This window comes from Sceloporus occidentalis, unplaced genomic scaffold (assembly GCF_023333645.1).
Source record: "Sceloporus occidentalis isolate IW3139 unplaced genomic scaffold, rSceOcc1.0.p SCAF_2, whole genome shotgun sequence".
NCBI lineage: Eukaryota > Metazoa > Chordata > Lepidosauria > Squamata > Phrynosomatidae > Sceloporus > Sceloporus occidentalis.
In genome coordinates, this window is record NW_028316982.1 from 41,027,821 (window position 1) to 41,046,727 (window position 18,907).

The 18,907-nt window shown below is 37.5% G+C and overlaps 1 protein-coding gene across 10 annotated transcripts in view; it reads left to right on the forward strand.

Annotated features, from left to right (window-relative positions):
* Nucleotides 1–18,907, forward strand: part of DOCK10 (dedicator of cytokinesis 10) — a 187,819-nt gene that overhangs the window by 94,516 nt on the left and 74,396 nt on the right. For 9 of the 10 annotated variants that reach the window (XM_089509216.1, XM_089509209.1, XM_089509211.1 and 6 more), the window contains exons 9-18: nt 1,382–1,467; nt 4,600–4,683; nt 4,960–5,115; nt 7,843–8,061; nt 8,512–8,634; nt 9,302–9,384; nt 12,712–12,834; nt 15,292–15,371; nt 17,342–17,529; nt 18,453–18,518. In XM_089509216.1, coding sequence (XP_089365342.1) covers nt 1,382–1,467; nt 4,600–4,683; nt 4,960–5,115; nt 7,843–8,061; nt 8,512–8,634; nt 9,302–9,384; nt 12,712–12,834; nt 15,292–15,371; nt 17,342–17,529; nt 18,453–18,518 — 1,208 coding nt within the window. The remainder of the gene's footprint in view (nt 1–1,381; nt 1,468–4,599; nt 4,684–4,959; nt 5,116–7,842; nt 8,062–8,511; nt 8,635–9,301; nt 9,385–12,711; nt 12,835–15,291; nt 15,372–17,341; nt 17,530–18,452; nt 18,519–18,907) is intronic. The other variant, XM_089509214.1, reaches the window with a different exon arrangement.

Here is an 18,907-nt window from a genome sequence, read left to right on the forward strand (position 1 = left end):
GTCCCAGTATACTTTGCATAACTCTATGGCCCTATACAGACAGCCAAAATAAAGCTGCTTCGAGTCACTTTGGAGGTATGGTGTTTCAAGAGTCTGGAAGCTGCACCAAAGCTGCACTCCAGTCCTTAGGACTGGAGTGTGGCTTTGGTGCAGCTTCTGGACTCCTAGGACGCATGTATCATTGAAACACCATACCTCCAAAGTGACTCGAAGCAGCTTTATTTTGGCTGTCTGTATCAGGCCTATGTATACTTAGATATGTAGCAGAAGCACCAAAAAAAAAAAACCCTATTAGGTAATTAGAAAGGTGTGCAATGGGACACCAGCAAGAGTGTCCCTATGCTCATCGACACTTCCTAGCTGGTGTCCCAATGCACAGCTGGGCCAATGGTCTCAAGGTGCATGAGTACCAATCCACATAATTTACAATGTACATCAGTCACTTTTCTATCTCCCCTGTGTAGTAATTTAACAACAGTGGATGCATACATTATGAAACTGCCCAGTTTTAATTCCCATGGAGGTATGTTCACTTCCAAAGACATGAGGATTCCAGCCATATTTATCTCTTTTTAATATCTTTTGTGTTGATCTCCTGAAGCAGTTGTAGCTTTGAATCCCTATTCTGAAATGACAGTGTTGTTAATTGCATACTATTAATCTTGGTTAAAGTTGTTGATTTAACTGTGCAGCACCCTATAGAGTTTGTGGGAACACCACAACATAAACTGGTACATGCTGAGTGATAGCAAATTATCTTCTATTGCTTAGTTTCCATTTAAGTTATGTATCACTGCAGGAAACCACAAACTGATCGCATTCTGAATGGTTTAGGAGGCTTTACACAATGTAACCCACTACTATGATTCAAAATGCATTTGCATCAAAAGAGACTTAATGGAAGAGGCAATAATGCTTTCTTTTGACCATGATATATTCTGTGATGTGCTTTATAAATAAGTCATACTTCCACAGTAGGATAGCAGCTTTTGTTCATTGCAACTTGGGATCTGCAGAAGTAGCCTGTTGCTGAATATATATATATTTTTTTTTGGGGGGGGGGGGTAATAATCACAGTCCTGAGCTGATAGATTTGGTGAAAGCATTATTTAAAATGCTTCTATTATGATTCTTCCCCTTTATCGTAGAGTTCTATGAACATGTTGAGAAGATGGAACAGAGTTGCCTTATTCTTTTTTCTGTTTGGCGGTGCTCTGCATGCACAATGGAAAACCACCAGAGTACAACCTTTTTAGAAAGTGTTGTAGGGGTGTTGCTAATGCCAGGGGTGAAACATACTGAGTCACAGTGTCTATGATAGTCGTGGCTAAACCTTTTAAAAAAATTAATGTTCACTTCTGCTTTTTTTTCACAATTTCAGATTTGGAAGATGTGGCAATGAATTATGATTGCCCACCAGAGGAAACTGATTCTTCAGAGAATAGTTTGCATCCAGATTTCTCTAAAGTAAGAAATAGCTGTTGTTGTTGTTAAAAAAATTTCTATGTTGCATATGCAACCACATTAACAATACCAACAGGGCATTACACCTATATTTCATTTAAGTATATATTATGTTGTATCTGAATATTTACATGTGTTCCAAACTAATAGATAAAGGCTTATAATCACACAAAATAATAATCACTCAGCCATAGTGGAAAGATGTGTGGTGGAGCTTCAGTCTTACCAAACAGCTTAGGCCCGCAGAATAGGTTAGAATCATTTTGCAGGAGACAGCTGCCATCCATTTTAGGAAAGGGCAAGGCTACGATCAGGGCACAGGAGTGGGTGGACATTAGGCTTGTCAGTGACAGAGTGAGCAATGTTAATTTCAAAACATTTTGGAAAGGCATTTTGACAACCATGGAGTCATCGATGTGGTTAACATGAGGTTGTGAACTATGAGACCAGTATTATGAATAATATGCAGCAGAGCAGAACACACCTGTTCAATTTATTTAATAATGCCCTACTAATTTATTCATCATTAACATCCCTAGAGACTGTCACTAGGTGCCTACAATGTGGTCTCTTAGGTGGCAATTTTTATTTTCCAAGGCATTTTAGCTTTTAATTCCTTTTAAAATACTCTACTATTTTCTGTTACCGGCTCTAATTTTGACTTCGTTTCACAGCTGTTTTATTTTTAGACTTGATGGTTTTCACATTTTTAAATGAAACTCCTAGATAACATTTTTTTTAAATAAAAACTAATGGGCAACAGAGGAATGTTGGAAATAAAATAAACAGCAGGGCTATGCAACTGTTCAGGCTGAATTGACTCTGATTCAGACCATCTCTGGATTATATTATATTGGCCCAATTTTCTTTTGGAGCAGAATGGCAAGTCCAAAGTGCTGGACTGATCCAGAGGTTCAGGTGTCAACAATAAGCAGGGGAAAGCCAGTTGGTGTGTTTGCAACATGACCACATATGGTAATGTCATAGTGGTGTGATGGAGAGAAGAGGAACAGAGCTTTGCTCACTGGCAAATCTAGCAGGCACTCTAGGGCAAGAAGTACACCAGTACTGTCCATTTACATGTCATGCACCCCTCTCTCCTTGAGAGTTCATCTTCCTCAGAAGACAAAACAGATAGCTGGAGAAGTCACTGCAGCCAGCTGGCTCAGCCAGCCAAGTCTTTCTTTGGTTCAGCAGGTCAAATCTGCTTCAGAGCAAGAAGAAGAATTGGATAAGAGCCCTCCACCAGTCCCTAAGAAAGTTAAAAAGTTCAGCATTTGGATCAGACCATCCCTCACAGATGGAGCAGAAGGCTGTGACCTAGTCATCAGGAAGCTAGGCATACAAACATTGTTTGTATGTACAGCACTGTGCAAATCTACAATGCTATACAGTATAAACAAAGCGTAATAATAATATCTGTGGAATGCATTCATTAAATACTGCCTGGAATCAGGACTCTGGTTGATATAAGTATAAGAAGATTACTACCCCCAGTCTAGTTGCTGAAATCAAACTGTCCTGCTTTCAATGTCAAATAGGAATTCAAAGAGCCAAAGCCAGAGTCTGAGGAAGCTACAGGTATCAAAACAGTCCAAGGTCACAAGAACAGTAAATAACAGAGTCCGAGGTAGCTGAGGCATCAAGAGAAGAATTGAATTTCCTTTCAGCAGTTAGACTGGGGGAAGTAACCTTCTGATAAAGGCAGAACACTAAGCCTTTGTATCAGGTTCGGAAACTTCAATTGATTCAAAATGCAGCAGCCAGGTTAATCACGGGAACAGCAAGGTCCGACCATATAACACCTGTTTTAAAATCTTTACACTGGCTGCCAATTCGTTTCCGGTCCCAGTACAAAGTGTTGGTTATCACCTTTCCTAGTATGCTTTATCAGTGTGGTTCATTTTTAAAATCATTTAAAGACATTGTTTGTCTGTGCTGTCTAGCATTCATCTGGCTCTCCAGCAAGCATATTCTCAATTCAAAAAGATTAATAGTAATAGTTATATTAATAGTGGGAATGGGAGTAGTAAAGTTCAATTTCATTCAAGAACAAGAAAACCACTGTTTAATTACCAAGACATCTCTTTGTTAATTAATCTTGTTTGTCATTTACAGTTCAGTTAATTGTTATTTTTAGCATTATATTTGATTCATCTAACACTCGCAATCTTTGGGAATAATATATATCCAGCTAGTGGCTATGGGGTCAGATGGAGGCAAACTGGTTTGCTTTTACCTCCAGTAAAATGTGTTCAGCAATTTTGGTAGTAGTTGGAGCAAGTCTGTTTTTACTGGGAACAGGGCTTGATGTGAGCCTGCAGATGAGAAGTGGGCAGGAGGTAGCAACAGCAACACTATGACACAGTCCCTGAGATGGCAGCCGTGCAATCTGAATTACTATGGAAAAATATGTGTATTAGCTGGTACCACTTTGCGTTGGATTGGATTCCAGGATTGCTAACTCCTTCTTCTACCAGCAACAGGCTTAGCCAGGCAGATGTGGAAGAAATGAGTCATTGGAAGTATAGAGCCCTGACCCCCAAGTTTCAGATGTCAACTCAAGTCATCTAATGTCATAAAGGGAATCAGGTGGATTTCATCAGCTGCTCCACTGGCAAAGTATCTTCTGATCATCCACTTAGACTTATTTGTTTCAACACTGGAAATAAGTATATTATAACCCAAAACTGTTGGAGGGAATTAAACAGAGTCAACATTATTGGAATTACTTAAGCAACAATTTAGGGAGTACACGTTTGAGTGTTTTTGAACATTTTTTATGTTCTTCTTTAGCTCCAGTGTGAAAACATTATGTCATTTAAATCAGTGACTCACAGACTTAGGTCCTCCAGATGTTTTGGACTTCAACTCCCAGAAGTCCCAGCCAGCTTGGCCACCAGTCAGGAATTCTGGAGCTGAAGTCCAAAATACCTGGAGAACCAATGCTTGGGAACCACTGCTTCAAATTGTTCTGTTTTGGAGGATGGGATTCAAATAGAGAGAATAATACAGGAAAAAAAAGAGAGAGAGAATCCAACTTTGCCTTCACTTGTTATAGGGCAAATAGCTCTCATATCAGAAACATAAATAGCTTCGTATCATTTGTGCTAATATGTTTACCTATTCTTGCAGTACCTCACAGAAACAGAAGAAACTGTTGGAGCATCTCGAAATATGGATAGATTAAATCTGTTCTCCCTAGATCCTGATATTTCTGTAAGTATGTCCTGAAACTGACAGATATGATAGGCTAGGCATGAGTATAATGTGCAGTATATGGCCAGCCATGTCATTCTTACTGTTTTACCTTTGTACACACTTCCATAATTAGTTTTTTATTAAAGTACTTTATCATGATAGGTATATACTGTTGACTGTCACTGATTCAGTGACTTTACCGTTTTGTTCCAGAAAAGCATGACTCTTCTAGCTTTCCTTGTGTTAGTATTCTTTATGTTAACGTCTGATAGCTAACTGGTGTCTCCATTGTAGGCCTTGAATCCTCAAAGAAAGGAATTCACAGGAACAGATTCATTGCTCAAGCCTTTTGAAGAGAAGGACACAAAGCGGATCATGATAACATGCAAATCCCTCAATTTGAATCTTCAAGCTTGTGTTTCTGACAGTGAAAATGATCCAATTACTAATGTAAGTTTGAAGATGGGATATGGAGATTTAGGTACAGAGTTTTGTTTCCTCAGATGAGTGACCCTCACTTCTTATGAAGGTTTGGTACAGAGAAGATATGCTATCTTGCATTTCTGCTTTTCTCTTAATTTATCTATATATGAAAAGCAAAGACAAATTAAGCATGGGTAATTTATAATGGCATAACTGAATTACTAGTCTCTTTGAAGGATACATTATCTATAACTTTAACACAGCTAAAAGTAGTGCTGCAACTTATCTTGCCTGTCTTAATATCTGATGTAATGGCCTTCAAACATAGCCATAATAGCTGGAGGAGCTTGTGACATCAGACTTCAGATTAGGGCATGAATATAATAAAATAAATAAAAGCCAGAAAGACAAAAAATGAAACACTAGTTGAGGGATATCAATTTTTTTCAGTGACTGTATTGCCCAACAGGAGATTTAAAAGATGGTATTACTTAGGTTCTGACAGATTAGTTTCCATAGGTTTTAGACAAAGCCTTGATTTCTTTCTTTGGCAAATAACATCATCAGCATTTATTTTCCAGATGTTACTCGGTCCTTTTTTTGGCAGGATAAAAAAAGATGACAAAATTACAGCTATGTGAAAATGAAGAGAGTACTTTTTTCCTTTTTACTAATGCAGGATATCTTAAAAGTAGATCGCAAAAATAGCTAGTATATGCAAGGGGTGCATTGAAAGGATGGGTACAGATTGGTGGAAGCTTCAGCTTCTTGGCCTTTACATAGCCATATAATCCCAGCTGAAATTATATAATGGAACAGGCAGTGGCAAGGACTCCAGAAAATCACAGAAAAAATAGTAATATTTATGCCAAAGGGTTATATTTTCAATGATTATATCAAATTGTTAGTCCCAACTAGAGGAGAGTAATTGAATCCATGGAACTTGTATAAGTATTGAATTACCAAGTTCTCATTGATTCAGCCAGTTCAGTGTAGATGGAACTAACAATTGAGTTTAGGTGAAAGTGCCATATTACATATGGCTATTTAATGCAATTTGGGATAATTTATAGTGGTGAAACATGATGTCTGTGTTCAGATAATCATATCTCAATTTACTAAATCAAGATACAAATTATTCTGTTGTCTTTTGTACATTAAGCCCTTTTCCTCTTCCCTTTCCTTTCAAACCAGGTAGGAAGTCTTCAGCTGGTTTGGATAATCTTCTCTCTGGTTAATAAGACAAGATATAGTATGAATGAGCTTTGTTCCCATGCATGCAGACCCCTTGTTCCTCCCTGTAAGCAAGTTATAATTAAGATGTGAAGCATCAAATTCTGTTCCTGTTGAAACTGAAAACTAAGGTTGCCCTTTCAGCGTGTTGAAGTAACTTCAGTCTGTGTTTTAATATCCTGGCTTGTTCTTCAAGTGATAAATATAGTTGTTCAATTTGCTCATTTTGGAAAAACAAGAAAATGTCATGAATGGGAGTTTCTATTTTCATTCACTCATGGAACAGAAACAAAGTGGCTGAATGTCAAAATGATAGTACGACAATTGATATATTAAGCAGAATTATGAAACCATAGCCTCAGGGCTATCTGCTTCACCACTCTAGTTCATAACAAATTACATTCACCAGATATCATAATTCTTTAAAATATAAGCTAAGGCAAAAAAAGAACTGGGGTTTTTTTTTCCTCTGACTTCCCAGAGTCCTTGAACTACTAACAGCCTTGTTTTCTCACAGTTAATCTAGTTCTATCAATCTGGAACTGAAAGTGCCCATTTTCCCAGTCTTTAGAATTACATCTTATATACACACCCTTCCCTTTTATTGGAAAAACTGTCAAATGGTAGTTGATTAGTTATCAGTCTTGCTATGAATGCATTGTTTAATCTGTCATGCTTGCACATTACAAAACTATAACATACCATAGATTTCCTTCTTTTTTTTTTTCTTTTTTTTCTTCTTTTTTTGCAGTATGGAAGAAAGAGAAGGAATTTACTAATCAGAAGTTCATTCTTATGTTTAAAAAAATTGAATTAATCTTACCATTACAATTAATGTTATTGGTACATTAATATTTTTATTATTGTATTCCTGTTACCTGAAGAGAATTGATGTGATCTCAAAAAATGAAAATTAGTTTACCTCACTAATTAAAACTAGTCCCCAGACTGAAGAGAAAAAAAAATCCTGAAAGTGACTTGAAGTCCACTTATATTCAGGCTTGTAAGCTATCTAAAGATGTACAGCTTTAAATTATTGTTATTTTATTTCACCAAAAAACCTGGGATTCAAGATAATTTACAAAAAATAGAACAAATTAAAATTACTTTTGGGCAGGGAAAGGGCAGTCAAGGAAATCTGGAAGGGTCAGGATTAGCAAAAGATTCTGCACAGCCTTGTGCAGAAATAAGTTCAATTAAATTTAACGTGGGGTGTGTGTGGCATTCTGGCCTCAGACTGACTCCTATCCTGGGAGTCACTCTTCCCATTGAAATCATTGGGATTTATATTTGAGTAAATGTGCAAAGAAAACCTTATTGTATGTGAAATGATAATCCTATGATAAGATATGAAATGTGCCAAAAAAATCCTATGATTGGTTAACTTTAGGATTACCATAGGTTGGAGACGACTTGAATGCTCACAAAAACAAACAACAGCAAAATGTGCAAAGTACTGCACTAGCCTAGTATATTCTGATTTTTAATTTTATTCTTTTTGTTTCTACTCTTTGCTCATAGATAGAGCCTTTCTTTGTGAGTGTGGCTCTTTTTGATACAAGGGACAACAGAAAACTATCTGCTGATTTCCATGTGGACCTAAATCATACTGTTGTTAGACAGATGATATCAAATTCTTTGCCCTCATTAGAAAATGGAACTATTGAGAATGTTGGTACCAAAGAGGAAGAACCACAGGTCAAAGGATTTCCAGAAGAATGGCTAAAGTATCCTAAACAGGTAACTAGAAGTTGACTAGTTGTATAAGCATTTGATTTTTGCATATTAAAACAGAAAATAGTAAATGTAATTAATTTCACAAAATGGCGTGGCATCTGTATTATCAGTCCACCCATGTAGTAGTTTGATTTGAATGGAATATTCACAAAGAGTAGCCAGGAGAGGATATTTAAGGAGACACGCCTAGAGCAATGGTTCACATTCAACAGTTAGTCTCCATTGAGAGCACAGCCTTTTGTGTCCCCCTTAAGGGCATTTCATTCATTTCATAGCATATAGCAACAGAATTATGTGTGCTCAACAAAGGCTATTTAGAAGAAGGCATACTCAGAGCTGGGCAAAGCACTTCTCTGTATCTTGAATTCACAGAATCTGTTAATTATTAAAACAATTTGTTTTACAAGTTCTGCAACTCCACCATGTTTAATGAGTTTTGTCTCCTAATCCCAGGCAGTTTTCTCCATATGTAATCCCCACTCTGAAATAGTTTTGGTGGCAAAAATTGAAAAGGTGCTCATGGGAAATATTGCTACCAGTGCAGAACCTTACATAAGGAATCCAGACTCCAACAAGGTAATATAAGAGAAAGCTTAAATGCCTTTCATGTGCTAGGGGGAAAGTCAACCATTGAAGTGAAAAAGTAACAGAGAATAGTGCTCTAGCAATCTACAGAACTGTAGTTGACTTTCCACTACAGTTCTATAGATCGCTAAAGCACTGTTTTCCATAACTGTAATTGTTTAAATAACATGCTTATGCGTTTTTTTCCATTTCATTTAATAAGAATTTTTCATTACCTTTAATGGAAATGAGAGGGAATACGATAGCTGGGGAGTTTAACCTGTTTAGCTATTACACTGGATTTTACAAATCTGTTTTTCCCCATAGGTGAATTAGATTCACCTGTGAGATCTGCTTAACAGAACTGATCTCCTAAGGGAGTTTTGGACTGTCCATCAGTGGAGGTTTTCAAACAGTTGGTGCACAGCAATCCTTTTTGGATGTTCTAGTTTGGGATTTTTTGCATCAGACAGGGATCTGGACTACACAGCTTAGAAATTCCTCTCCAACGCGGATAATGCAGAAATCATAAGTGGTGGAAAGTTACATTGTCACACCTTTTTGTGAATAATAAAAGTTCCAGAACTTTTAGGAACATAATATCTACATGGTATTTCTGGGATTTGTTGATATATTTTTCCTGGAATCAGCTGTTTCTCTCCTTTCTTGTTTTACTTAGTGGGCCCAGAAAGTGTTAAAATCTAACAAACAGTTCTGCAGCAAGCTAGGAAAGTATCGGATGCCTTTTGCTTGGTCTGTACGGTATGTAATTGCTTACAAAAATACCAGTTTTCAATAGTTTCTCATACTAGTAGACACTACAAAAGGGGTCAGCTTCATTACTTCATCATCAATCATGTAACTTGAACAAAAATGACCATCTTCCTTTTTTCTGTTCTGCCAGTTTTAATTTAGTTAATGAGCTAATTTAATTGGATTAATAATAATGTAATTTAGATTTGTATGTTATGGGCCACATTCCCACTATGATTTAAAGTGAATTGCTAGTCAGGTTATATGTCTGTTCCCACTTGAAGCCAGTTTCACACCAAATGCACTCGGTTTCAATCGTGGTGAAGTGAGGCAAACACAAAAAAATCAATTTTTCCTGACACTAGTATTTTGGCAGTTCTTTTGAAAAGAATCAATTCCTAAGCATGTTCAACAAGTGGGAACAATGGATCTGAATCACATCATACCAGAGGGGAGGAATTAATGGCATGGGAGTGTTTATCTCTCCTTTGCAAATCCTCCATTGCCCCCCCCCCCAGCACTGCCTTTGTGCTTGTGGTGTGACCTATGGGCGCATGAAATTTTTTTTAAAAAAATTGACTGTATATGCGCTGCATTGTATTTGCAATTACTCAGGCAGTGAGCCAGGAGATTGGGCCGACAGTAGCTCAGCGAGGCAAGTCATTGCACAACCAATGGATCGCTTAGACAGTCATTTTTTAAAAAAAAAAAAAAGTTCCCAAGCTGGGCTGCTCAAGGAGAAAATGGTGTGCTTGAGCAGCCTAGGTTGCTGAGGGGTAGATGACTGACACCCATTTTAAAGTGGCACAAACTAGTGGGAATGACAATCATGCTAAAAAAAAAGCGAATATGAAAAGATCTACTTTCATAGTGAGAATGACACCACAATTGGGATCGATTCACAGACCCAGAACAAAAGCAAATCACAAACCGGTTTAAATGTAAGTGGGAACATGGCCCTGGAATATGCACATGGCCAGAAGGAGGAGGGGCCTGCCTGCATGAATGTCGATCCTTCCATACCACCTGAAGTGAGAACAGCTACATCTTTACAAAATGCAGACTTGGGACTAACATCATCCTATTTTCCCCCCTTCTATGATTTTTAAAAACATTTTTGCCTGATAATGAAGCCAGTGGAGCTTGGAAAGTTTGCAACATGCATTTTATGCATTTTGGCTGGCCCAACAAGGATATCACATTTTTGCAGATTTTGGATGTTCTTTTACTTTGCTACATGGCCAATTAAGCCATGTATTGTTAACATGCAGATTACTTTGTAAACGTTCTGTAGAGCAGCTCAGCAAGGAGCACTGTTGTGTCAAGTATTCACACCTCACAGCCATCCCACTGGATTTGTCCTGCTCTAGTACATCCCAGAGAGGCAAGTGACCAAATTATAGATGGAGACAGCTCACATGCTGTGAACATTTCATCTGAATCAGAACACAGGGTAACTGCAGCACTGTTGCAGCACATGGAGATCAATACCTAATTCCTATATCTAAACTATACAGCGTGCCCCCATTTTACTCTAGCGCGCCATAAGCAACTTTCAGCATATGCTGAAAGCCGCGCTGGAAGAGCCCATCACGTGCCCCGGAAGAACTAATGGGGGGCACACCCATGGTTCGTGTGCGCCGCAGCACTGCTGTGCGCCATGGGCACAAGTCCCATTACTTCCAATGGGGCTCCAGCACACACAGAATTTCCCTTATGCAGAGGGATCCAGAACAGATCCTCACATAAGGGTAGGGCGCATTGTATTAATGTATCCAGCTATATATACCTAATTTATGTATCTGAACCTAATTCATATATCCAAACTCTAGTGCATGGATTTATCCTATCCTGAGGATAGTGAAGTGGAATTTTCCCTAGGAATCTTGACAGTTTATAAATAGATATTTCTGCTGGACACAAAGAACAGACTGCACAAGAGGTGGCTTGACTATGATAAAAAGCAGAAACCTTGGACTGTGAATGTGCTTTCCATTTCTTTAATTTCTGGCATTTGCAGTACTCCCATTTAATATGGGTTTGGTTTTTTTACTATTTTAATTTAAAACAGGCAGAGATGGCCATAGTGTAATTTTTACATACTGTATTTTCAAAGTTACCCTATATCTGAGAATTTCTCAGCCTTGCAGCAGGAACTGTCCCTTTATTTGTGTCACAGCAGACATCTGTGTGTCCTGGTCTTTGGGTTGTACACAGAGACAATAATTACTGCTTGTATTAGAATTACAATGTGACAAGTCAGTCTCCCGTTCTCATATTCCTACCACAGCTGCCAGAGTTTGCAAATATGATTTGTACTTGGAAGACTGGTTTCCCCACAAATATTTTCCATATATCTTTCTTCCTTCCATTTCTATTATTCTCATACAAATAGTTTTAGAACCTAAGCTGCAGAATATCTTCCAAACTTACAATAATAGATGTAAATCATCCAGAGCTTGGAAAACTGGCTTCTTTAGACAATAACTCTCAAGATGCTTCATCCAGCATGGCCAATGGCGATACTGGATCCTTAGTCTGTGTGTTCAAGCAGCTGCTGGACTCTTGAATCATAATGGGAATCTAATAGTAGAGTATGAGGAAAGTTTTGTAGATGACAGCAAAGAAGGATTTGTAGGAGATGAAGTCTTTGACTTGCAGTTAACTACTGCAAGAATAAAAATCTCTCACCCCTCCAAATATGAACTGGGTTCTTTATTCATCTTCCCTCGCCTCAACCACCATTTTGCAGAGCTTGAACCATGAGGCTCCTCCACCAGCCCAACAGATTCCTCCATCCAGTATGGTCAGCTGTAAACTGTAGCTATAGTCCAGCTACATTGAGAGGCCAAACACTCCTCATCTCTGTAGAAATGTGCCTAAGAACAGATACAGTTCAGTTCTGTGTTCAGTAAGGCTTATTTCCAGGTGAATATGCATGGAATATCTTTGGTAATATAATGAAGAAGCTAGATGACCCTTGGTTTAATTTTAAGTGTTGGCATGGATCTGTTGTTGGACCACTTGGAAGCAGTACTCACGCCGTGATTAAATTCAACATATACATAAGTGGAAAATTACTTTTAAAAAAAATCAAGAAGCTTATATTTCATTTTAAGATAATGGATTTCCTTTTTATTTTGTGTGTATGGTTTTTAACAAAATGGTGGAATTATTATAAAGATAGCTGAAAGCACATGCCCAGTAACAAAGGAAATTGTGTTTCAATTGAAAAGGTTGTCCTGACTTTTTTAAAGTTTTGAAAACAGTTATTCTGGAAGAGTATTGATTAATTTACTGATTTTCATTTACTGTGTTATCTCTCCTTCATTATAGGCCAGTCTTTAAAGATAATCAGGGAACTGTTGACAGAGAGTCAAGGTTCTCACCTTTGTTCAGGCAAGAAAGTAGCAAAATATCAACAGATGATTTAATGAAACTAGTGGCAGAATATAGAAGGTAAGGAATCTTTCTTGAATGTGTGCAAGGGTGTAGTATCATTCTGCCTGTTTTTGTCTAGTTGCTTGGTTTACACACACTCACACATCCTGCCAAAATAATCATATTTCATGGAATGGTTTTCACATTAATCAAATATTCTACTAAAATTGATCTTCCAGCAAAACTCACCTGGAAGAATGGTGAGGTGTTTGCTGTAGTAACCAACTTCATTCCTACTTGATTGCAGTTCTGCATAGAATTTTGGTTGAAGTGAGAAAAGGTATGAGAAGGGTGGGAATTAAATATGCACAAATATATTTCATGGAGTATAGCTTTACAGTTGGTATTAATTAAGTGTAATTCCTGTGCTCAGTATTCCTTTTATCCAATAACTATTTAGTTTCATGAAGGCCTTATTTCCCTTCCAAGTTCTCCCATGTGTGCTCACTTAATTTATAAAAGGTTAATGAAGCGAGGTTTATATGTTGTTTGTTGGATCTTGATTCAGGTTTCATAGAGGGCTGGTAATCGTGAAATTTAGGGCTGTATGCAGATACATGCCTGCAGCAGCATTCCTCTTAGACAAAGGGCTTTCTATATGATTAATGATTCCAAGGTGATAAAACTGCTTTTAGTTAAAGAATAATGTCACCTCAGCAGCATTTACATTTCTTTCATTGTCTTTCATCATGATCTGCTATAGCTCAAAACTATCACAGGCAAGGGGAAGAATATTGACCAGAATTATTTCCTGCTGTAAGAACAGCTGTCACTGAAAAATAACAGAAATAACATTATGTAATAAGGAATATTTTTCTCTGTCAGACAACTCACTTCAGTTGGACTGGGAGCATTATTTTGCTTCATTTTGACAGCTCAGTAAAATGTTCTATGGTACATCAACTTCATATATGCTATATATATATAAGTTGAGGGCAGGATTGGGGGCCAGAATTATGGATTTTGCTATGACCCATGGCTAAATTGAGGATAAAATGAGGGGCATCTAACAAACATTATTTCTTCTTTTAAAAATGCATAGAGAGAACATACTTAAGAAGAGCTAAAGAGAAGGAAATGATCTTTTTATTTGAGTGTGTCTGTGCGCGCGCGCAAATAGCATTGCTGATCTTAAAATGCCTACATCTATACAAATACAGATAGGGAACAGAACATAAATGAGGAAAAGGAATGAGAATGTGGTCTGAAAAAGGGGGTTGGGATGGGAGAAGAACAAGGAAAGCAACCTTCTTCTATTATGGACCCAGCGTGAAAGCAATGACAAGAGGTAGAGGCAAGAAGCCCTTCTTGGCATGGAAGCAATGATCCAACCCCACTACTCCTCCCTTGCCCAAACCAGAAAAAGAAAGACAGTCCTCCTTCTTACCCTTCTTCCTCGTCCTCTTTTTCAACCCAAGCAGCATTCACCAGCAACTTAGGAGATTCCAAAGAATGTGGTTCCTGCATGTCAGGGGGTTGGATTTGATGTCCCTTGTGGTATTTACCAAATCTATGGTTCTAAGGTGTGCCCACCATTGGGGGTATTTGACACGGAGTAGAGCAGCAGCAGCCATTTTTAATAGGGACTTCTGTATAAGCTTCTCTACAGAGAGATTGCGGCAAACATTTTTAATAGAGACTTACTATATAAGCCTCTCTGCAGAGAGAATGTTGAGCTTAATGAGGCTTATACAGTAAGCACTTATTAAAAATGGCTGTCATCACTTCTATTCATTCCATTCCACTTCACCTCAAGCACCCAAAATTGCAGGTGTGTTGCATTCTTTGGGTCCCCCCACATTACTGCTCAAGCAAAAAAAGAAGGAGGGAAGGCTGCCTATCTTTTTCCAGTTTGGGCAAGGGAGGGGCAATGGGGTGGGAGCATGGCTTCCATGCCCTGCTTCACCAAGAGGGGCTTCTCACCTCTACCTCTTGTCACTGCCTTTATGCTGAGTCCCTGTTCCTGCACTGACCCATGTTATGTTGACCCAGGTTTTTTGGGCTGATGTTTGGTCAATTTTTTCCAACCTATACAGGAGTATGGTAATATTTTGCTTTTGTTGTGCTACTCAAAACCAATACTCCACACATTAACCCTCATTCAAGTAGACAAGACATTTTAGTCTCCAAAATTCATGGGTTATTATAGAATTCACACAGAACTAAACCTACAAGGCAGGCATTTATTATGTATCACATCACTACCTATATGCTTTGTCCCTGATAAAAACTACTGCTCAAATCTACTCAAAACCAACACACACTCTCATGCACACAAGTTTTTTCTAGGCATCTTTATAACCTGTGATTCATTGAATTCTTGTTTGAGGTGAGAAAATATCCCAGATTAAGCCATTCATTTCATTTTTTTAAAAAATTCAGATTACATTTTGCATTGTTTTATGCCATACTGTAACTGTTGCTTTTACTGTAAATATCCACTATCTAAAATATTTTACATTTCTTTATTTTCAGAGCAGACAAGATCAATAAAATTCAGACCATTCCTGGCAGTTTAGAAATCACAGTTGATTGTGTACCTTTGGAGCACCCAAGTATGATTCCATTTTATAACTGTTAAGAAATATTATAATTGTTGGGCCTTATTATTAGGACTTGGCATTTTTTAAAACAATGAATGCTTCTTTTTAACCTTTTTTATCACTTTTAATTGGTTCTGGTACTTATATATCAGAACAGAGCCCATGCAGGAGAAAGATAGATAAAGAGATTTTGCACTATTAACCTGCAATGATGGCTGGGGGGTTCAGGAAGTTGTAGTTTTAAAAAGTACCTTTTCCAAGCTCTGATATTGGCATGCTGGCATCTAAAGCCATGTCATCCACCCATCTAGGGAATAAAAGTCCATAGAGAAAATGATTAGTGGTTCTCTTCACTTATTCCATAGAAGTGTCAAGAAAGGAAGCATGGATTATTCACTATTTCCTTCCCATATACTTGCATACCTTGTGAGATGGAAAGAGATGCTCATTCATCCGAGTGGGAAATAAAGATCATCTCTCTTGGCTTGACACAAGCCATAAACACATGTGACAATGAAGAACATATGACTCACATTTCCTTCTTTGCCTGTTGCATAGGATTTGTAAGGCCACCATTAGTGGCATGCATCTTTTACTTGTTTATTTGATGCAGCTGTACAACTATGCTTTACCATCTGGAAATTGCACTCTTGTACATTTTTTAAAATATTTTATATCTCAAAATTTCACAGAGACATATTTTAAGAAATCAGCCTCCTTCTTTTTTCCTCTCCCCACATCTATCTGTCTTGTCCAGAAACTCAGCTCTTTAGATCCCTTTTTGGAGACATGCTGTGGGCTAAAATAGGGACGGAGTATGCTCTCCATTTCCATTGGCTCATTCAGCTGTCTTATCAGTATAGGTCCAGCCCATCACATTAGCTGAGAGTAAAAATAACATTCAGGTATATACTGTACAAGGTCGGAAGGTTGGCAGTTGAAGACTTAAGTGCCACAGGACAGAGTAAGCTACCGTCACTAGTCCCAGTTTCTGCCAACCCAGCAGTTCGAAAGCATGCAAATGCAAGTTGATAAATAGGTACCACTTTTGTGAGAATGTAATAGTGTTCAATTCAGTCATGCTGGCCACAAGACTATGGAGTTATCTTCAGACAACGCTGGCTCTTCAGCTCAATAACAGAGTTGAGCACCGCCCCCTACAGTCGGTTACAGCTAGACATTCATGCCAAGGGAAACATTTACCTTTATATGCAAAACATATTCTATATATTCAATACATAAAATATATTTAAATTGTCTGTATATGGACCCGAGTGCATATATTAAATTATTTTAAAATTATTTTACTAATGTATATTTTAAAAACTCATGTTGATTGGCAAGCAATTATTGAAAGCCAAGCTTCCTCTTCTGTGACTATCAAAATCTAAACAATTGTGTGTGTGTGGGGGGGGGGGGGGTTGAAATGGTTATGGGTATTGTTCAGTTGATGGCTTTGTATATTGATACAAGATATCTGTCAACAGAATGGAAGGGCTGGTTTTCAACAATTCCTCCTCCACCCGGCAGCTTCACATGCCCCCCTGCCTTCTTGTCCTTGGAGGTTTACAAGTGTTTAGGACAGCATAAGAAACATGCTGTGCCTCTCCTCTTTTCCAGGAATGGATGCTGTCTGTCAGTACAGCAGAGACTGGATACTATTTTAAGAGTGTGTATTAAGACAGAAAGTAATCATAGGATTAACTGATTTCACTTCAAATAATAATATTGCTGTTATTGGGGTTATTGGGTATTGGTGGGTATAATAATATATGGGCCTAAATCCTACTGTGAGTAGATCCATTGAATCAATGGAATTTGGCTATGTGCTCACTCACCTTTCAGCAATTATTAGTGGAATACATCTGTTCCTTTTGGAGTAGCCAACAGGATTCCAGCTGGACTTTGTAGATTGTAGCCTATAATTTTAAAAGACTGTACAATTAAGACTGAATGATTTTTTCTTTCTTTTTTTCCCCAAGATTGTGTAACATCGTCTTTCATTCCAGTCAAACCATTTAAAGATATTAAGGAGCATCAACCCACAGTAGAAGTAGAGGAATTTGTCCAAGAATCTACAAAGTACTCCCAGACTTACAGAGTATATAAAAACCAAATATATATCTATCCCAAACATTTAAAATATGATAGTCAAAAATGCTTCAACAAGGTATGATCTTCAACAATAAAAGAGATTCAAAAGAACATATTTGCTCAGAAATAATTTCCACTGTGGGATTTTCTCCCCTGTAAATACAGTTATGATTGTAATCCCTTGAGAAGGCCCAAGCAGTTTTCAGTCCCTAGGGCAAATCCACAGCAGGTATAGGATTCTTTATTACCTCTTATTCACAAAATGGAATCTGACTACTTGAAAAGATGACTGGTGATTTTATTGCTCATTGGAACCTAATAATCAGCCATTCACCACAAGTTCAAAATAATTGGCCATTAATTAATTATGTATATAGAATAATTCTGAAAACTGTTGATCTTTGGAAACTCAAGCATGCATATTCTATTAATTTTAATACTGATTCGCACTGGCATGATGCTGGCAGATTATGTCTCTTTTTCTTTTTTGCTCGATTCAAAAATTATTTCAAATTTCTCAATAAAATTTTCTGTCATCTTTTAAATAGTAGCTGATGGTGATCGTGAAACAGCTACAGGTAGTGGAATCAGGACTATTTCTTAGCATGTTTTCATCAAACTGTGCCAGCCATATGTCCTTCAGGGCAAATGGTTAAAATCAGTCCATTATGTATGTGGTCAAATCTTTACAACAAAACTGGATTGAAGCCTTAAATTTTTATAAATTAATCTTAAAACTCATTTTGCATGTTAAGAAATTTTAGGTGTAGATGATAATTAAAAGACTAGTAGCTGAATAGTATTTTTTTGTACTGTTCACATAATTCAGCTGACGTGAAGTTAAACATTTCCAAATACTTCTCTGGCTTCATAATGCCACTGAGATTCAGCCTGGCAGAAAAATGCCACATTTGGAATAAAGTCTGTATAACTGACACTTGTTTAATTTGCATGTAAGTTTATGAGCTAATTATTTCTATTTCCACCTTTCTGTTGCAGGCAAGGAATATAACAATCTGTATTGAATTTAAAAGTTCAGATGAAGAAGGGGCCAAGCCAGTGAGGGTGAGCAAAGATGGATCCCGTTTGAAATGATAATGATAATGATAATAATAATAAGATTTCTTTGTATTCTCTACAACAGAAACTATTCTACTTGTTCCTTTTAAAATGTGAATAGTGTTACACAAACTTTTATATTGCTATAATGCTCATTTATAATAACAAATATCAAAGAAAATTGTTAGAAATCCCAATTTTGCAGTGTTACTAAAAGGATTTAAAGAGGGAGCAGTACTCTGGGTGATATAAAAGTAGACCTATATCTGTGTCCCTCCATGGAAATGTAGCTAATGTAAGTGGAGAGAACAGCAAGGGTATTGTTACTGTGTTAGCTGTGTCTTCCTGTTACAAACACACTTTCCCAGCCATTGATGACAATGAAAACAGAGGAC